This window comes from Pseudopipra pipra, chromosome Z, assembly GCF_036250125.1.
Source record: "Pseudopipra pipra isolate bDixPip1 chromosome Z, bDixPip1.hap1, whole genome shotgun sequence".
In the NCBI taxonomy this organism is placed as follows: domain Eukaryota; kingdom Metazoa; phylum Chordata; class Aves; order Passeriformes; family Pipridae; genus Pseudopipra; species Pseudopipra pipra.
This window is the reverse complement of record NC_087581.1, coordinates 36,205,604-36,220,958: the sequence shown is the minus strand read 5'-3', so window position 1 is coordinate 36,220,958 and position 15,355 is coordinate 36,205,604. Positions and strand designations below refer to the sequence as shown.

The following is a 15,355-nucleotide window of genomic DNA, read 5'->3' as shown; positions in this document are numbered from 1 at the left end:
TTGGAAGGGCTACAGTTTTTCTGTAGCAAGTTCTAACAAAGGATGCAGAGAGCTAACCACAGTGAAATGTTTCTTTTTCTCCAATTGCTCTGTGGATATGCATGCTTTTTGTTGTGTTCAAAGATATCTATCACAGAAAGAATAAAGGCTTCATCGTTTAAGTGTACTGCTTGTTTCAGTGATTTTGCCAGAAAAATGAAAATACTAGATAGGTAGTAAACTTAAGCACAAGATTAAAAAACACACATGCTGTTTCTTACTGTGTTTCAAAAGTCTTTGGGTATTTGAATGATTTCTGGCTTGGAACAGGGATTAAAAAAAAAATGGTCAAACATGTCCCATAAAGAGGGCTTTATCCACATGTCTATTAGATGAAAATTGGTCTGAGGTCAAGCCATTTGCAGCATTCTCATAGGCTTCGATTTTTCTTCCCATCCCACCACAGATAATCTCAAATGTGATTCAGTAATGACCAAAAGTGCAACATTGACCTTTACTCTCCAGTGGATTACTGTTACATGCTGTAAACGGCAGGAAGTCCATTTTGTCTCTCCAGAAGGAGTTCAGCATTGTACTTGGCTTTCTATGTGTTGAAAGTGTAAGCAGAAGCAGAGTGCTTAGGAATTACTTTCTAAATGTTTTGTGAGTGTGATTTGACAGTATATTAATTTCTGTGTATTAGAGACTGATTCTCTTGATTCTTTTGCATGAAAAGAATGAATTAGGTTGTGCTTTTTTGGTATAATCAGAACTTTGGGTTTTCTTGCTTTATGCTAATAGTGTTGCTCCTAAGCTATGTTTTTCTTCATTGAATTACAAATTTGATTCTAAAAATTGGTCAAAATAATAAAGTAAATACAAATGTAATAAATGAGAATGCAGAAACCCATCCTTAAGAACTGGTGATAGAGTGCTTTCAAATCTGATCTAACTTTGTGTTAATGTAACTTCAGTGCAAGAAAGAATAACAAACTTTTGACATACAATGGACATTTTTAGCTGAGCATTGCTTTGTAAAATAAGGTCTGGACACCTTTGAGGAGTCTCAGCACTAATAATAGAGCAGCTGTTGCAGCGCAACTGATTGCTGAAACTAGTTTGTTGTAAGACTTAATTTTTGCCTTAAATCACTGTGGATGCTATAGCTAAAATTACTACTGGGACGTGTATTGATATGGTATATTACTACTGGGAACATGTATTTGGAGCAAAACCAAAATTATTACTGTCGAAACCTCTGAAACTGAAAGGTGATTAACTAATTTTCCTCAGAGAAAGTCTACATTCTTCACTCAGAAGTGAGAATGCTGGTTCCCATAAGCTAGGGCTTCCAGCATTTATACTTACATACACATAGGTATTTATTATGGTGTGAAATAGTTTGGATACCTGTATTATACTTCCTTCTTTTCATTCCAGTGCAAAAATCTGTGCGTTCCAAGGAATCATGTTGATTTAAGTATATCTTATGTGGTGCTTTGGAAAGTACGGGCTATCAAAATGCACAATTATCTGGAATAGACTATTGTAAAGGAAAACACTTCTATACTTTTTTCTAACAATGCAGAAGGAAAAAATTTGCAGTTATATATAAAAGCTTTCTTAACTGCTTAGTAAAATGCCTTATTTAAATAAGTGCATTTAGTAACTAGTCTGGCTGCTTGGTTCTTTGTCATTATGTTAAGAATTCACTTTAGCAAGAGACAAACTTAAGTACAAACACTTGAGTTTGGCAATGGTTAGGTCAAAACATTTAAGTCCTTAACTAAATGGAACAGAGACAAAAAAAATTACATGAGTGAAGAGAAAAAAATCCATCAGCTCAACTTAATTTTACCAAATGCAGCTGTATTCCTTCATGTTAATTTTTAATGATACTTCAGAAAGGAGGGTAGCGCTTCAGTCAGGGATCTGACAAGCTTGTCATTTGCAAATAAATCAAAAGATAGTCATTACAACAGCAAGAACCATTGAATGATATAGTTTTGTTATTCTTTGATGGGCCCCACACTCAAGTTCTCTATTAAAAATGAATGTATTCAAGAGGTTCTGCATTAAGAACACAAACAATTAAGGGCACTTCAGATGCTTTACTAAGAACTTCCATAGAGCTCTGAGGACTTTCATGAGAGATACAGGCTTCTGTAGTTTGCTTTACCGAGGAGCCAAAGAACATGGGTGATTAGTCATGTTTGTCTATGTTTGAGCAGCTTTCTGCAAAATTTCCTTTGTTTATTCATTCTTCTGACTTCTCTACATGTCTGTAGATCAGTAGTTAGATAATAGTTTTATTATATTGGGAGGCCTCTAGGAATAGGCGATAAGTACCTTTATTTTAAGACTCAGATTCATGAGCCCCAAATCCGGGGACTTACTCTAATGACACGAGTTACTGATGTCTAGTCTTGATTAACGAAACTCCTTGACTCTTTCAGAAAGAGGTTTTGTTTTCAAGAATGAATGTTGACACACACACACGCTTACACCTGTGTACTCAAAGGTATTTAATCTTAAAAGGTGAATGCTTTTTGAACAGTTAGATTTATATTCAAAGTAACAAATATTCCTTTTTCTCAATTCTGAAAACAATCTCTTGCAACTCTTGATTGGCAAGATGAGGTGAATCGTGCATTAAAACCTCACTTTCACAACTTACTAGACAACAAATATTTTTTAAGATGTTAGTGAATAAGAATAGTTCTTACTAAACATTTGACGGCAGGAAACAGGAGATGTATGAAATTCCATAATGGATAAGTAATTTTAAGTACCTTATTTACATGTGTGAAATAATTCTAGTAAGCAGACTTTTGTTACGATGTTTAGAATAGCCTCTTCAGTGTAGATGTCTCTTAGCTGGCACCTGTAACAGTGTCAAGAAATCTCAAAATAAACTTATTTTATGGCATGTTCATACAAATTTACCTAGCACTGTGGGTGAATTAAGGTTGCTGTTAGTATATGATCATCAATGATGCCCAGCTTTGGTAAAGACAAACTAAGAAGGATACTTTTTTTCCTGTTCTGATATGAAGTCAGGCATGATAGTACTGAGACAATAATTTTAAAGTAAGAGTGACATGGAAAGGGTTGATTATGCCCTCTGTTTTAGAAAATAAATAAATAAAATCTAATTGAGCTGTGTTGGGACTGGTAATTATCACGTGATACTGCATTCTTTTGCTTACTCTGTGACGTGCGTGCTATGTTATTGCAGTGTTATTATAGTGAAGCTCAGATATTTGGGGAGAAAAACCCAGTAATGTGGACAACTTCCATGTTTTTATAGGGTTAGAGTTTTTTCCTCTGGCCTCCAATCGGGAGGTCTGGAGACACACTATCTTTAATGCTGCTGATGCTTTTGGGAACGCACGCAGGATCACTCTTGAGGAGAAAAGACAACGCAGAAAGAATCGTGTCTTCCAGAATATACCATCTAAGGAGTCTTTCTGCTGTGCCTTTTGCAACTGGACGTGTCTGTCTCGTATTGGCCTTTTCAGCCACCAGCGTGCTTGTAACAAACTGGGTAGAGACCTTCCTAAATCTTTGTTTTCAAAGCCTAGCCGTGATGATGATGATGATGATTTTTCCTTACAGCGACAATAAGGATACTTATCTCAGAATAGGAAGACTTTTGTGTATGCCATACAGGCCAAAGAACTTTTCAGTACACATCACTCACTAGTTTCTTACTTTATTCTTTTTCTTTCCTGTTTGTCATCTGCTATGATTATCCTGGCTTCTGTCTTGAAAAACAAAGGTAATCCAGTTGGTCTAGGGCAATTAACTCCTTGGATCCTAAACATCTTAGCTAAACATCAGCCAAACAGATTGCTATGTAACAGAATTGTTTTCCATAGCTGATTTACCTTGCTTTCTGGAGAAATATAGTAGGTATGTGGAAAAATACCCTTTAGTACGTGTGCTTTTTTTTTCTTGTTAGTAGAGAAGCACCAACAGATTTAGTAATAGTTAAGTCTGATAACTGATAATAGTTAAGCTGGTAACTTCCTAGTATTGACTTTGCTAGTAGGTATGTAGTACTAGTACTAAAGGTTAAATATGGAATTATGGATGTTGTATGGTCATGGAGCAGAATAGAAACAGACCACTGTGGTACTCTGTGAAATTATAGATGTTTAAGTTGATAATATATGTGTGTTCCCCTTGTTGCAGGGAGGAAAAGATTTACTCTAAAGTAACTGTTGCTTCATTGTCCTTAGTTAAGGAAAACCTGTTTATTCTAGGAAGAAACTATCCCAGAACTGCAAAACTTCAGTAGTTGTGTCAAATACCAGTCTTTGGTCAGGTGGAGTGGTTCGTGTCAGAAAGTAATGGTGTTTTACAAGTCTCACGAGTCTGGATGCTAGATGCTATCCTGTATTTTCCCAGTGTCTGTCAGAGGTCGGGAAAGAGGTGTTAAAGCTTGCTGACTTAGACACTAAATCACCTGTATGCTGAGACATAAAAGGAGAGGGTGGCTTTTGTATCCTAATTATTGTGTGACTGATCTATAAGGATCAACACATCAGTGTCTTCTAAAAAAACTCAGGATGATGGGAAAGTTCAGGAAAAGGCTTGGCAGAAGATTTAGCAACATTTTAGTCTGACTTCTTTAAGCGAGTTTATCTTTGCTCAGGTTTAATACTTGTCATTTCATGGAAGGCCTAATGATTCGCAGCAGTGACCTCTTGTCTAACCCCCGGCAAACCAAGAAATATCTTTATGGATTAATGCTATTATTGACTATCACACTTTCTGATCTAATTTTTTTCTTGTCTGCAATATTTTAATTCTCTTTCAATATGGATTTTTGAGGTCTGTACTTTTTGTCTCAGTTCTTCCTTAGTTCTGTTTTGGTATTTCTTTCATATGCCTGATGGTGTGTTTCTGTCAGTAAAAATAATTTTACCTTCTAATAGGCAGATAAAATTGATCATGAAAGAAGTATTTTTCTTCTGTGCCTGTTGCCTTCATGTTATGCTGCTTGATAATTTGAATAATAATAAATTTACCTTTTAAAAGGCTTTTACTGGGACTTAATGGATTTCAAAAATGCTCTACTTGTTAATGAACTTTATGCAAGGACCAGATTTGTGCCCAAATGTGTATACAGATTAGGTGCTTTAGACATGGCAGATGTCCTAGAGTAGCTAACTAAATCTCTTTTCTCATCTGGTCTTATATATTAAGTATTTACATTTGCAGTAGTATAAAAAATGGGTATTTTTTTGTTACTTTTTTTGCTGTCTGAACTTAATATAGTCCTACATACCAGCTAATGTATGTCAAAACCCCTAAAACAGTTTTTAATCAAAATACTTTTCCTCTGTAGACAGAAATCGCCAAGAGATTGAATACAATTTGTGCACAAGTCATCCCATTTTTGTCTCAGGAAGTAAGTAAAACTGTTCAGCTGTTAAAGTGCAATTATGTTGTTTTTCTGTTTGCAAATTAGCTAGTTTTAAGATGTTAATTTCATCACAATACACAAGTGTAAGGAACATCTGTTAGAGCTGAAGTGTGCAAACCTCCTGCTAATTTGGTCTAACAAATCTGTGTTCAAACTGATGAGAATGGCTCAGCCTCATTCATTGCCTGAGGGAGAGTGGGAGTCTGTAAAATAGTACCAATACGAGAAAATGCTTTCATTTCTAATCATGGTGATTGCTTATTAGATATTCAGTTGTCAAACGTTTGCCTACTGAAATAAACATGCTTATCTTCTCTGTACAATTTGTATCAAACTTTAGTGTTAGGGTGAGTATTTAGCTAAGATGCAAAACACTGTTTAAGGTTATAAACCTACATATGATCTGAATGACTGTGATTTTAGTGTATTGTGGGCAGCTGCTGTTATGTTTTGAAGCTTGTTATTTTCAAACTCTGCAGTTGATAGAGAGTGTTTGTTATTCTTGAGTTCAGCAAAGCGCTTTTCCATGTTTGAAATTTCGGTAAATTCTGTTGTGTGGACACAGAGTATATAAGTGTTAAAACTGACACTAGTGTGAAGTTGACATTATTGTCCTGTCAGCTCAGTTAAAATAATTATTCAATTGCCAGGAAATTAATAATGAAATGGCATGGGGTAAGCGATAAACTATGTGCCTTCAGGGCTCTTGTTTCCTTGTGAACAGGTGATAAATAGGCCCCTATTACCTTTTTTACCTGCATAAGATGTCTTGCAATAGGTAGTCTGGGCTTCTGCATTCAAACCGGTTATTCAAGTGTTTGTGATCCTGGTTTGATTTGGTGTGGTCAATACTTTAACAAAAATTCCTCCCCATACCCTTTCTTCTTTTAATAGCATCAGCAACAAGTGGCCCAAGCTGTAGAACGTGCCAAACAAGTGACCATGGCTGAACTGAATGCCATCATCGGGGTACGTGGCCTTCCAGGTCTACCTCCTACAGTGTGTATAACTTGCTTTCATATCTTACAGCTTTGCTATTTTTAAAATAAACTTAATGTCTTGATATCTAACATCGTTTTGATGTCCAGTGTTGCTGAAGTGTTTATGCTTCACACAGATTTTAGCAGGAGTAAGAAAAAAAATAGTTTACTTTGTCAGAACGTCATTTTGTTCAGCAATGCTGCATATAACAAAACTTGTCCTTCAAGAAATATAATTATTAGGAGAGTTGCTTGTTTATTTATAGGTTTTGAATGTCAGTTGATCTAGTTACTTTTACCTCTTGCTTTTTGTGACACTTGAGTTCTTGGAGCCTGTACAACTATTCATTCTTCTTTTTTTCCCTTTCTTGTGAATCTTTCATGAATTTTAAATTAGCAAGCTACTGAATAGAAACTTCACTTGCTTTTGAAGTAGTATTGTCTGACACAGTGTTCTAATAGCCTTTCACCAAGAATGTGCTTTTAAATATGCTGAAAAAGTTAATACTACTTGCTTGTGACTGGTTGTCAATCACAAGTCACTGGCTTTGTATTAATGAACTTTTTGAACCATACATTCCTTCCACTGTATGAGTTCATTTCCCCTGCCATTAAGTGTAGAATATTTCTCATGTTTTGTGCCCTTCCAGACTAAGTGAAAGAAGTAGCTGAAACAAGAACCTGTCCTTTCTGATTTTATTCATAAAATTCATCTGCCTTGAGTGGATTCAAATTACTCATTTATCAATTTATGTTAATTGCTTGTGAAAAGATGCCCTGCTGGTCTTTATAGTTCCCTCAGACACTTTGTAATGATAATTAGACATGCTGCTGTATGGATTAACAGTGCCATAGTCCAATGACGTCTACAGACAATGGAACCGGTTAATCCATCTGTGCTTAAAATTACATCCCAACTGGAGATGGAAAAAAAAAATAGGAGTGAGGGAGGATTGAAAGAATGAGCCTCAGCTTGAAAACGCTCCTTTCATCAGTTTCTCAATTGCAGATCTGCAGTCGGTTTGCCTGTGGTAAGCTATTGGCAGTCAATTAGGTGAAATAAACTGGGAGGGTGACCTTCATTTCCTTTTAATAGCTTTTCCTCCCTGAAATGGGGAGCTTCAGTGGATTTTCAGCTTAAATTTTATTCAAGCTGCTTTATTACACTTGACAGATTAGCTTTGCTTAAACATATCCCCCCTTTCAAATCTCTGCTGTTTTTCCTTCATATCAAATTTTGACTGTTACTTAGTTGATTTGCTAATCACATCTTAGAAACCCAACACAATTACATCTGTATTTGTCAGACTCTCCTCTGTGCTTTGCTTGTGTAATGAATTACTTTATGAATACCTGATTTGATCTTTGAAATATAAGCACATGTACACTTGTAGTATTTGATTAACAAAGGTTGAACTGTACTTTCCTGTATTTTTTAAAACAAATAACTTATTTAGGATGAAAATGGAATGGAAACCCTTCTTAATGAACTAATTCTAAAGAAGAGTTAATGCAGTAAAAGGAAATATGTATTAAAATGTATTTAAAAACATTCTTACTCCACTTAGGATACTGCTACTTAGACAAACCAAATTTTGCTCTCTCAGGCATGTAATTTACTTCTTTTTATGTCTGCACAATGTAGTCTTTTAAAAACCATAGAATCTACAAGTATCACATGCAATTAATTTTTTTTTTTTTGAGAATGGAGGGACATTCTTTGGAAGCAGGAATAGAAGCCTCCACCTTTTTTGGTTTTTAATTGTCTAATATTTCACCTGAAGAGATACTTTCGTGTGTCTTATGAAAGACTTCCGAATGATGCGATACAAATCCAAAACTGTGAATGAGGAAATTAACACATTGGGCACAAAGTTTGTTTCGCCATGTAGATGCGCGCGTATACATAATGCTGAAATTAGATGTACATCCCAGTGATCTTTTGCAGTCTTATTAATCAATAGTTACCTTGTGCTGCACAATAAGTTTCATACTCTGACATGCGCTTGGTTTTCTTTTAAAGGGACAGTGTGTGTCCTGGAAAATCTGAATAGCATAAAATCAGGTTGACAATTCAGTGGACCTTTTCTCCCCCTCACTGAGTACTAAGGGTGTCAAGCCCTTTCCCCAGAGGGGAGGACACATCAGAAGCTTGTCTGTTCCTATAAGCAGCAGCTGCCGTGAGGCTGAGCACGGCACAGTTTGATAGCAGCTGTCAGTATTGTTCAGGGACCCAACTTAGTGTAAAGAACTGTGGAAGGGCCATGCTGCCAAGGCCTTTCAAGATGAGAAAAGATACAGTAATTTAACAGTTTAGATACCTATTATGAGCATGAAAGATCCTGAAACTTCTTTTTAGAATGCAAATAGGCTGGACCAGTCTGTAACAGTAGAGGATGCAGTCAAGTAGCCTCTGGTGTCACGCTACCGAGGATACTTAGGTATGATAAATTTTGAGGATAGAAGGAAAGTTTTTAATTTTCCTAGCTTGTGTTCACTTATATAGTTTCTCTTGACTAAATAAAATTCTACATTTTTGTCAGGATTTGGCTTTTTTCCCCCCTTTCCTTTCTGTCTGTATAGGCCAGTATTTCCTGACACTAGATAAATCAAGAGTTTTGCAATTGGGTTACTTGAGTTAGAGCAATTTTGTTTCTGCTGTGCTATGTGTGAATTTTGGAAGGGAACAAAGACTTTAATTACTGAGAATAATGTTTTGAAGTACAAAATGGTTTTGAATGATATTTATTTTATACTTCTTTTTTTCCAGTTAAAAAGATGGAGGCCTATTAGAGGACAGATTGTGAGGGTAGACACTTACAGCCTCACAGGACTGAGATTTTCAGAGAATTTGCCTGTGAAGTCCAAAGCCAGACTTTGGAATTGGTGTATATAAGCACGTACAAAACAGAATGAATAAATTGACACCTTTAAAAAAAAGTGACATAGTTGAACTCAGTGAGCTTGCAAGCAGTGCTAATCCTATGTGTTGATTAAAAATTTTTACTTCAGGAAAAAAACATGGATGATATTGGATTATTAAGAGTCATACCACTGACCTTATACTTATCCTGCATGGATAAGTATAAGGCTTTAGCTTTCAGCCATGGGGTAGCAGTGTGGCTAAACAACCTCCTTTTCATTTTTTTAAAATGGCATTTATATTAGAATAAAGTAGCAATTTCACTAGATAAATAATAAAGCAGAAACCTTTGACTAAAAAGATAAGTGCACTAAATCCTTGGCATTGCTGCAGCTGGGCAGTGTCCTCTTCTGGGGTTAAGGAAAAATCCAGATCATGGTATGAAATAATTAGGTAGATTATTATGGTTTAACTTGAAAGGGTTTTTTGGTTCCTTTGTGGGTGTTTTTTTTCTTGTTTGGTTGGTTGGTTTTGGTTTTTTTTGAGGAATGACTTGTTTTCTTGAGATAGGCCCTGTTTAGAAGATCACAAGTACTCCAAGTTCATGTTAGCAACTATAAGAGAAAGTTAAATTGGTATGTCTAGGTGTGAATGCAAAATTTATTACATTTACTTTCTACTCAATAAACTAGTTTAATTAGTAGAATATACTAACATCTGAATGAGAAATGCAAGCATCAAACTGGAAACTTTCTTTAGCATTGCATTTTTGATGCATGATTTCAGCATACCACTTAGAAGCCAGGTATGCCTTATTTTGCCTTTTGAGATGGGTTGCTAATGATTCAGTGAAATATGTATCTTTTGGATTGACAGTGTTCCTGAGATAGATTGAGTTGTTGGCCTCTGAGAGGCCTCTCCACTGTTGCATGAGATGGTTGGCTAAAGGATTAGCAAGATGTGGGACTTTTTTTTCTCTCTTGGCTGTGGTTGCCAGCTATCTGTGGGATTGTAGTGTGTGAAGCTTAAGAGGATGAGGTTAACCTCTTGAGGGTTTATTCTTATGAGTGTGTAGTTAATCCTTAGAAAGCCTATAAATAACTAGGCTGTATGTTTCATTATAAAACAGAAATACAGACTAGAGCAGAAATGAATGCAGAACTTAGTACAAGGGAAGAGCTAAACAGCTGTAGCATTACTTTAGATCCTTCTCAGCCTTGATCTGCATTATGTGCTGAAGGAGGGGAAATTGCCTAGTTCTTTTAAATTAAATAAAATGAGATCTAGTGAGCACAAGATACTTTTCTTGCTTTTAACGTAAACTAACGGCAAGTCTAAATTACTAAACTCTGGGAATAGGAGCTCTATTGCATGGTAACATCCTGGGTTATCCTTCATATTTTAAAACACATAGAAATCTTTATTGTATCCTAGGATTCTGTCATGGTAGCTGCTTTTAGAATACAAAGGCTCCAGACCAAAGCAACTGAGGAATGTATTTGTCAGCATGACAGTTAGTATTCTCAAAATATCAATCCCCGAAAAATGGTCAGATTTTTGTCGTTAGTGCCACTAAGTTTTGAGAAAAAATAAGAAAGCATTATTGATGTGTATTGGTAGCTTGACCTACTCAAAAGAGAAAATCTGAGAGGGGGTGTGTAAAATGTGAATGAACAAATAGTGTAAACCAGACTTGTTTTCCATTTGACACATGCTCCTTCCACACCACCAGCCCCCACCCCCTGTGCACTAGAGACCGGTGGGGAAACAGAGAACCTTGGAGCAGCAATATAGAGGAGGGTAGTGTCTAAATGAGACAATATTCTGCAGAAGAAGGTATTCTCAGTCATTCTGGAGAGAGCAAAATTGCATCCAAAAGTTAAACAGAATTGAATTGCATGCCAGACTTCCCTTGTCTTGCAAGCTTTCCTGTCGGGTGGATAGAAAAGGCTGCATCTTGGATCCTGTCCAAAAAGAAAACCAAGAGATCTTTAGGTGGCTCTCTCATTTAAATCTAGTATCTAAGCTTCAAGTCAAAGGTGAATCCAAGTATATAGTTACAAATTTGTGAAGCTTAACAGCTTTCAGGAAAGGAGTGAGAGGACGATGGTTGGACAGAAATGCCGTTAGCTAGAGCTTAAATCTGAAGATATGCAGCTACAAATGTGAATGCAGAAAGCAGATAGATTCTGAAGAGATAGCAGGTGATGTACCAAGTGTGAGCTGGTACCACTTCCTAAATTACTTTCTACTGAGCAGGTGTTGGGGATGTGGCACTGAATGATGTAGAGCTCTGAGCAGGTCTATTTTGCAGCAGGATAGAGGTGCAGAGGGACTGGTAAAATTAGAAAATTGTGTATGTAGTAATAGTGAACAAAAAAAGAAGGCATGTCAATGGAACATGTGGTTTCGGGAAGAGTTAGGTCCATAGAAGCTGGGGAGATTGATTCATTTTGTGAACTTGGCTCCAAATGATTCTGTTAGACTGATTTGGAAAGAATAGTTTTGGTGGAAGGGTAGGGACTAAAGTTGGGTCAAAATGCTGGAATAGTACAGTTCAAGGCAAGAATTTGCAGCAGATGTGTTCAGTGAGCTTTAATACAGACAATATAGAAGGGCTACTTGAAAGACAAAATGCATGTTAGGGATGGGTTTGCTTTTGAATGTGGTTGGAGCCGAGTGTATGTGTATATTTGTATATATAATTGACAAGAGGGTAATTATTTAATCTTAGAGGAAAGGATTACTTCCTCTAGAGAGTGATTCAATCCACCTCTCTTGATTAAAGTATATGCAGGCAGAATAGCTTTCCATGTTTGAAGATACGAATAAAGTAGATAATATTCACAAAACCTAAGTTATTAAATAAGTAAAAGGAGACACACTGAAAAGATGAACATAATTTCTTCTCTCATACAAATGTCTGCTTTGTGTTCATATTTCAAGTAAGATAAGGGGGGAAATTGTAGCAGGTGAAGAGTCAGTAGGCTAAGATAAAAGTATGATGTGACCTGCCATTCTCATCTTGAAAGTAGTGTGAAATACAGTAGGTTTGGAGGAGGAAGGAGCTGGACAGGAAGAGTGAATTGGTTGGCCGACACAGAAGAGAAATTCAGCTTGGACGGCATATGAGCAGAAATCAAATGCAAAGAAGTTAGTTGAATAAGGATGAAGTGTGGTTATATTCATGGAGTTGTCTCATCCCAGTGTGAGTAGGAGCCGAGAAAGTTGTTGGGAGTTTATATGTTGAATGATGTAGGGCTCTAAGTTGGCCTACTTAGCAGTAGGAGAGGTGCAAAGGATGAACCATACAGATTTTGAGAAGCAAACGCTGATACACTGAAGTGAACTAATTGTGACTGTGCAGATGAGAGTGATGTGGACTTCACAGGCAAAATAACTTCTAACTGGGTGACAGTGACAAAGATGGAGTCAATGGGAGTAGGAAGGTGCAGAGAGACTGGAGGAACATACAGGGGAACACAAGTATTAAAAGTAGTAAACATTGGAAATGAGCAAGAAAACAGCAACATACAAGCAGAAAATGGCTATGTTTTTCACGGGGGAAGAGCAAGACAAAACATAGGGACTATGTGGGAGGATTAGACAAGAAGCTTACTTTCCTTATTCTTCCACAGAGTGAGGCTATCGTAGGCATTTAGGATAACTTTAGAAAACATTAAAGACAGGGCAAAGAGACAGTTTTTACAGAATTAGTGGTAATTCTTCAATATGCTTAAAAGTTTGTGTCAGTTATAGAATTCCTGTTATCTAGTAACTGAGTTATTTTTTAATTTTTCAGAGTACTTGCTGAACTACCAAGGTTGCTGTTTTATATAATACTTAATTGCTTGAGAATATTCAGTGGTGTTTATAAAGGTACTGGCTAACTAGCTTTTCAAATCAAATACTGACAAGCGGTAGTATTGAGGAAATAAAAGCAAGAATTAGCAGAAGTGGATTGCTCAAATGCATGTTCAGAAGTGATCATCATTTGGCATGTTGAAGTTGTTATGGAATTTAGAGGAAACTTACAAGGATCTAGCCTGTGGCTTGGGACAGTAAATAAAAATTGGTGTAATGCTTGTCTTATAACTGTCATATTTTTCAGTTTTTGACTCTGAAATGTTTTTGTAGCTAGTAGTGGCTTGGACAAAAGGGTGATAAGTTCAATTTCAAGTTATGTATTTAACTTCTGGATTTTAATTTACCAAAAAGCCTTGCTACTCAAGGCATTAGTGTTTTCAAGTTCAGCAAGAGTAGAATTTCTGGAGACTAAAAGAGCCTGGAAGGAAAATAGATGCTTTTTAAGATAATCATATGTCAGTAATAAAACCCCCTAGAGTAATATCTGTAAGCCATTTCCAAATTGTTGCATGCTTGAACTAGTTGTTTCTGGCTGCTGTGCTGCCGGAGCATGCTTTTGAAATGTTGTTGGATGATGGCAGTATGCTAACAGTAGCTAAAAAGGCAAATACATAGATTTGAGATTAGAAGGTAAGCAGTAGGAGGAATTTATAGTTGCCGCAGAAAAGAAATATGCTGGCAGTTTCTGCAGACCTGAAGCAATGTGTGCTGACAGCTTCCTTCCAGAGACTTGAGGCTTGCATCTGAGTCTTCGGAGAAAGCAATATGTACTGTTTTAAAATTAAAGAAAAGATTTGTTCTTGAACTGACTTACACTGACAGTGATCAGAGGAATGTGAGTGGTTTCAGATAACCAGCCTTTGTCTTGTCAGGACCAAGAGAACTTAGGTCATCTTCTGTGACTTGTAGACAGTGGTTTTGAATTTGTTACTTTCGTTTAGAGTCTGGGAAGGCCTTTGGTGAAGCCATGTTTTCCTGAACAAGGATAATTTTTTCTCCAGTGACTCACTACCCCTTCTGCCCTGTGGCATCTGTCCTGTACAGAGGCTTCTCTGGCTCCTCCATTGTTGCGGTTTTTTTCCTCTGGTTGCCTTCAGCTTTGCTGTTCATCCCATATTTCTTCAGAATTTAGCATAAGGAAAGAAAACCCTCCAACATAATTTAATTTAAGGAAAGCAAGAAAAAAGCTGAATTACATGATTAATACAAGAACCCTTAAAAACTTGGTCTTCTGACTCATTTCTATTTTTTTTTCTTTTGCTATAAGATGTTTGAGACAGAAACTGTTTCGCTGAAATACGTATTTTTAGAAGAATAACCATATGTACAAACGCACAAAAGATCTTTTATATTTTTACATAAAAGTATAAACAGTATATATGTAACATATGCTATGTATTATACATACTATTCTGTATATTCATATGTAATATAAAATATTGTGTATATATCATATATAGTATGTGGGGTGTATGTGTAGATATATAAGCTTATGCTAGCATAAGGACTTCTTTAGTTTGTGGGCTGCTTGTTGTGTTGCCAGTATAGCTGCTGATACAAGCTTTACTTATGATTCAGTAGGTCTGCATGTGGTACAATCTACAGAGTTTTAGGTTGATTTGCAGTGCCTTAAAGCACAGAGAAGGAAAGAAAGCCCTTTTCTGTTGGCAAAAGCCCTTATGTGGATGCAGCTACACCAGTGGAGTGCTAATGCACCTTGGGGAGAAGATGTCACTGAACTGGAAGAATTCCATCTGCTGGCAATGCCCTGCATCCTCGCTGCAGGGCTCTGCCTGCATGGGATGGAATGATTTGCAGAGGCTTCAGAGAGAAGCTAGGCTGCTGGTGCAGATCTGCTCTGGTGAAAGCACCAGTAGTGCTGGCAGCACTATATAATTAGTCCCTCTATGTCAATGGGATGTTAGAAATCCTGACATTAAAGAATTATAGCTAAAAATTTGTTAAATAGTTAATTGCTGATCACTGTGGTAGAAAAACAGCTGATGTGCTTATTCACTGGGTGCGGTGACAAATCGTTTGGGTGGGGTCAACCCACATCTGTCATTTACTGTTTACAAAAGTGATCTGAAATGTATTATCTTTTATCTTTCTAATTGTGGTGCCTGGGCTTGAAAATGCCCGAAGGAAGGGCAGTGAAACTTAACTGTTTGCAGCAAGACAGAAAGGCACAGCAAAGACAGAGTTGCTGCTCAGATTTGTGCTAAGGGAAAG

General features: G+C 36.7%; 1 protein-coding gene across 5 annotated transcripts in view; it reads left to right on the top strand.

Moving 5' to 3' along the window:
• LOC135407329 (transducin-like enhancer protein 1) overlaps positions 1–15,355 on the top strand; it is an 80,948-nt gene that overhangs the window by 16,706 nt on the left and 48,887 nt on the right. For 2 of the 5 annotated variants that reach the window (XM_064642272.1, XM_064642270.1), the window contains 2 exons: positions 5,336–5,398; positions 6,308–6,412. The exons of 1 other annotated variant lie outside the window; for it this stretch is intronic. In XM_064642272.1, the coding sequence (XP_064498342.1) occupies positions 5,336–5,398; positions 6,308–6,412 (168 nt within the window). The remainder of the gene's footprint in view (positions 1–5,335; positions 5,399–6,307; positions 6,413–15,355) is intronic. 2 more of the 5 variants (XM_064642274.1, XM_064642271.1) reach the window with 1 other exon arrangement.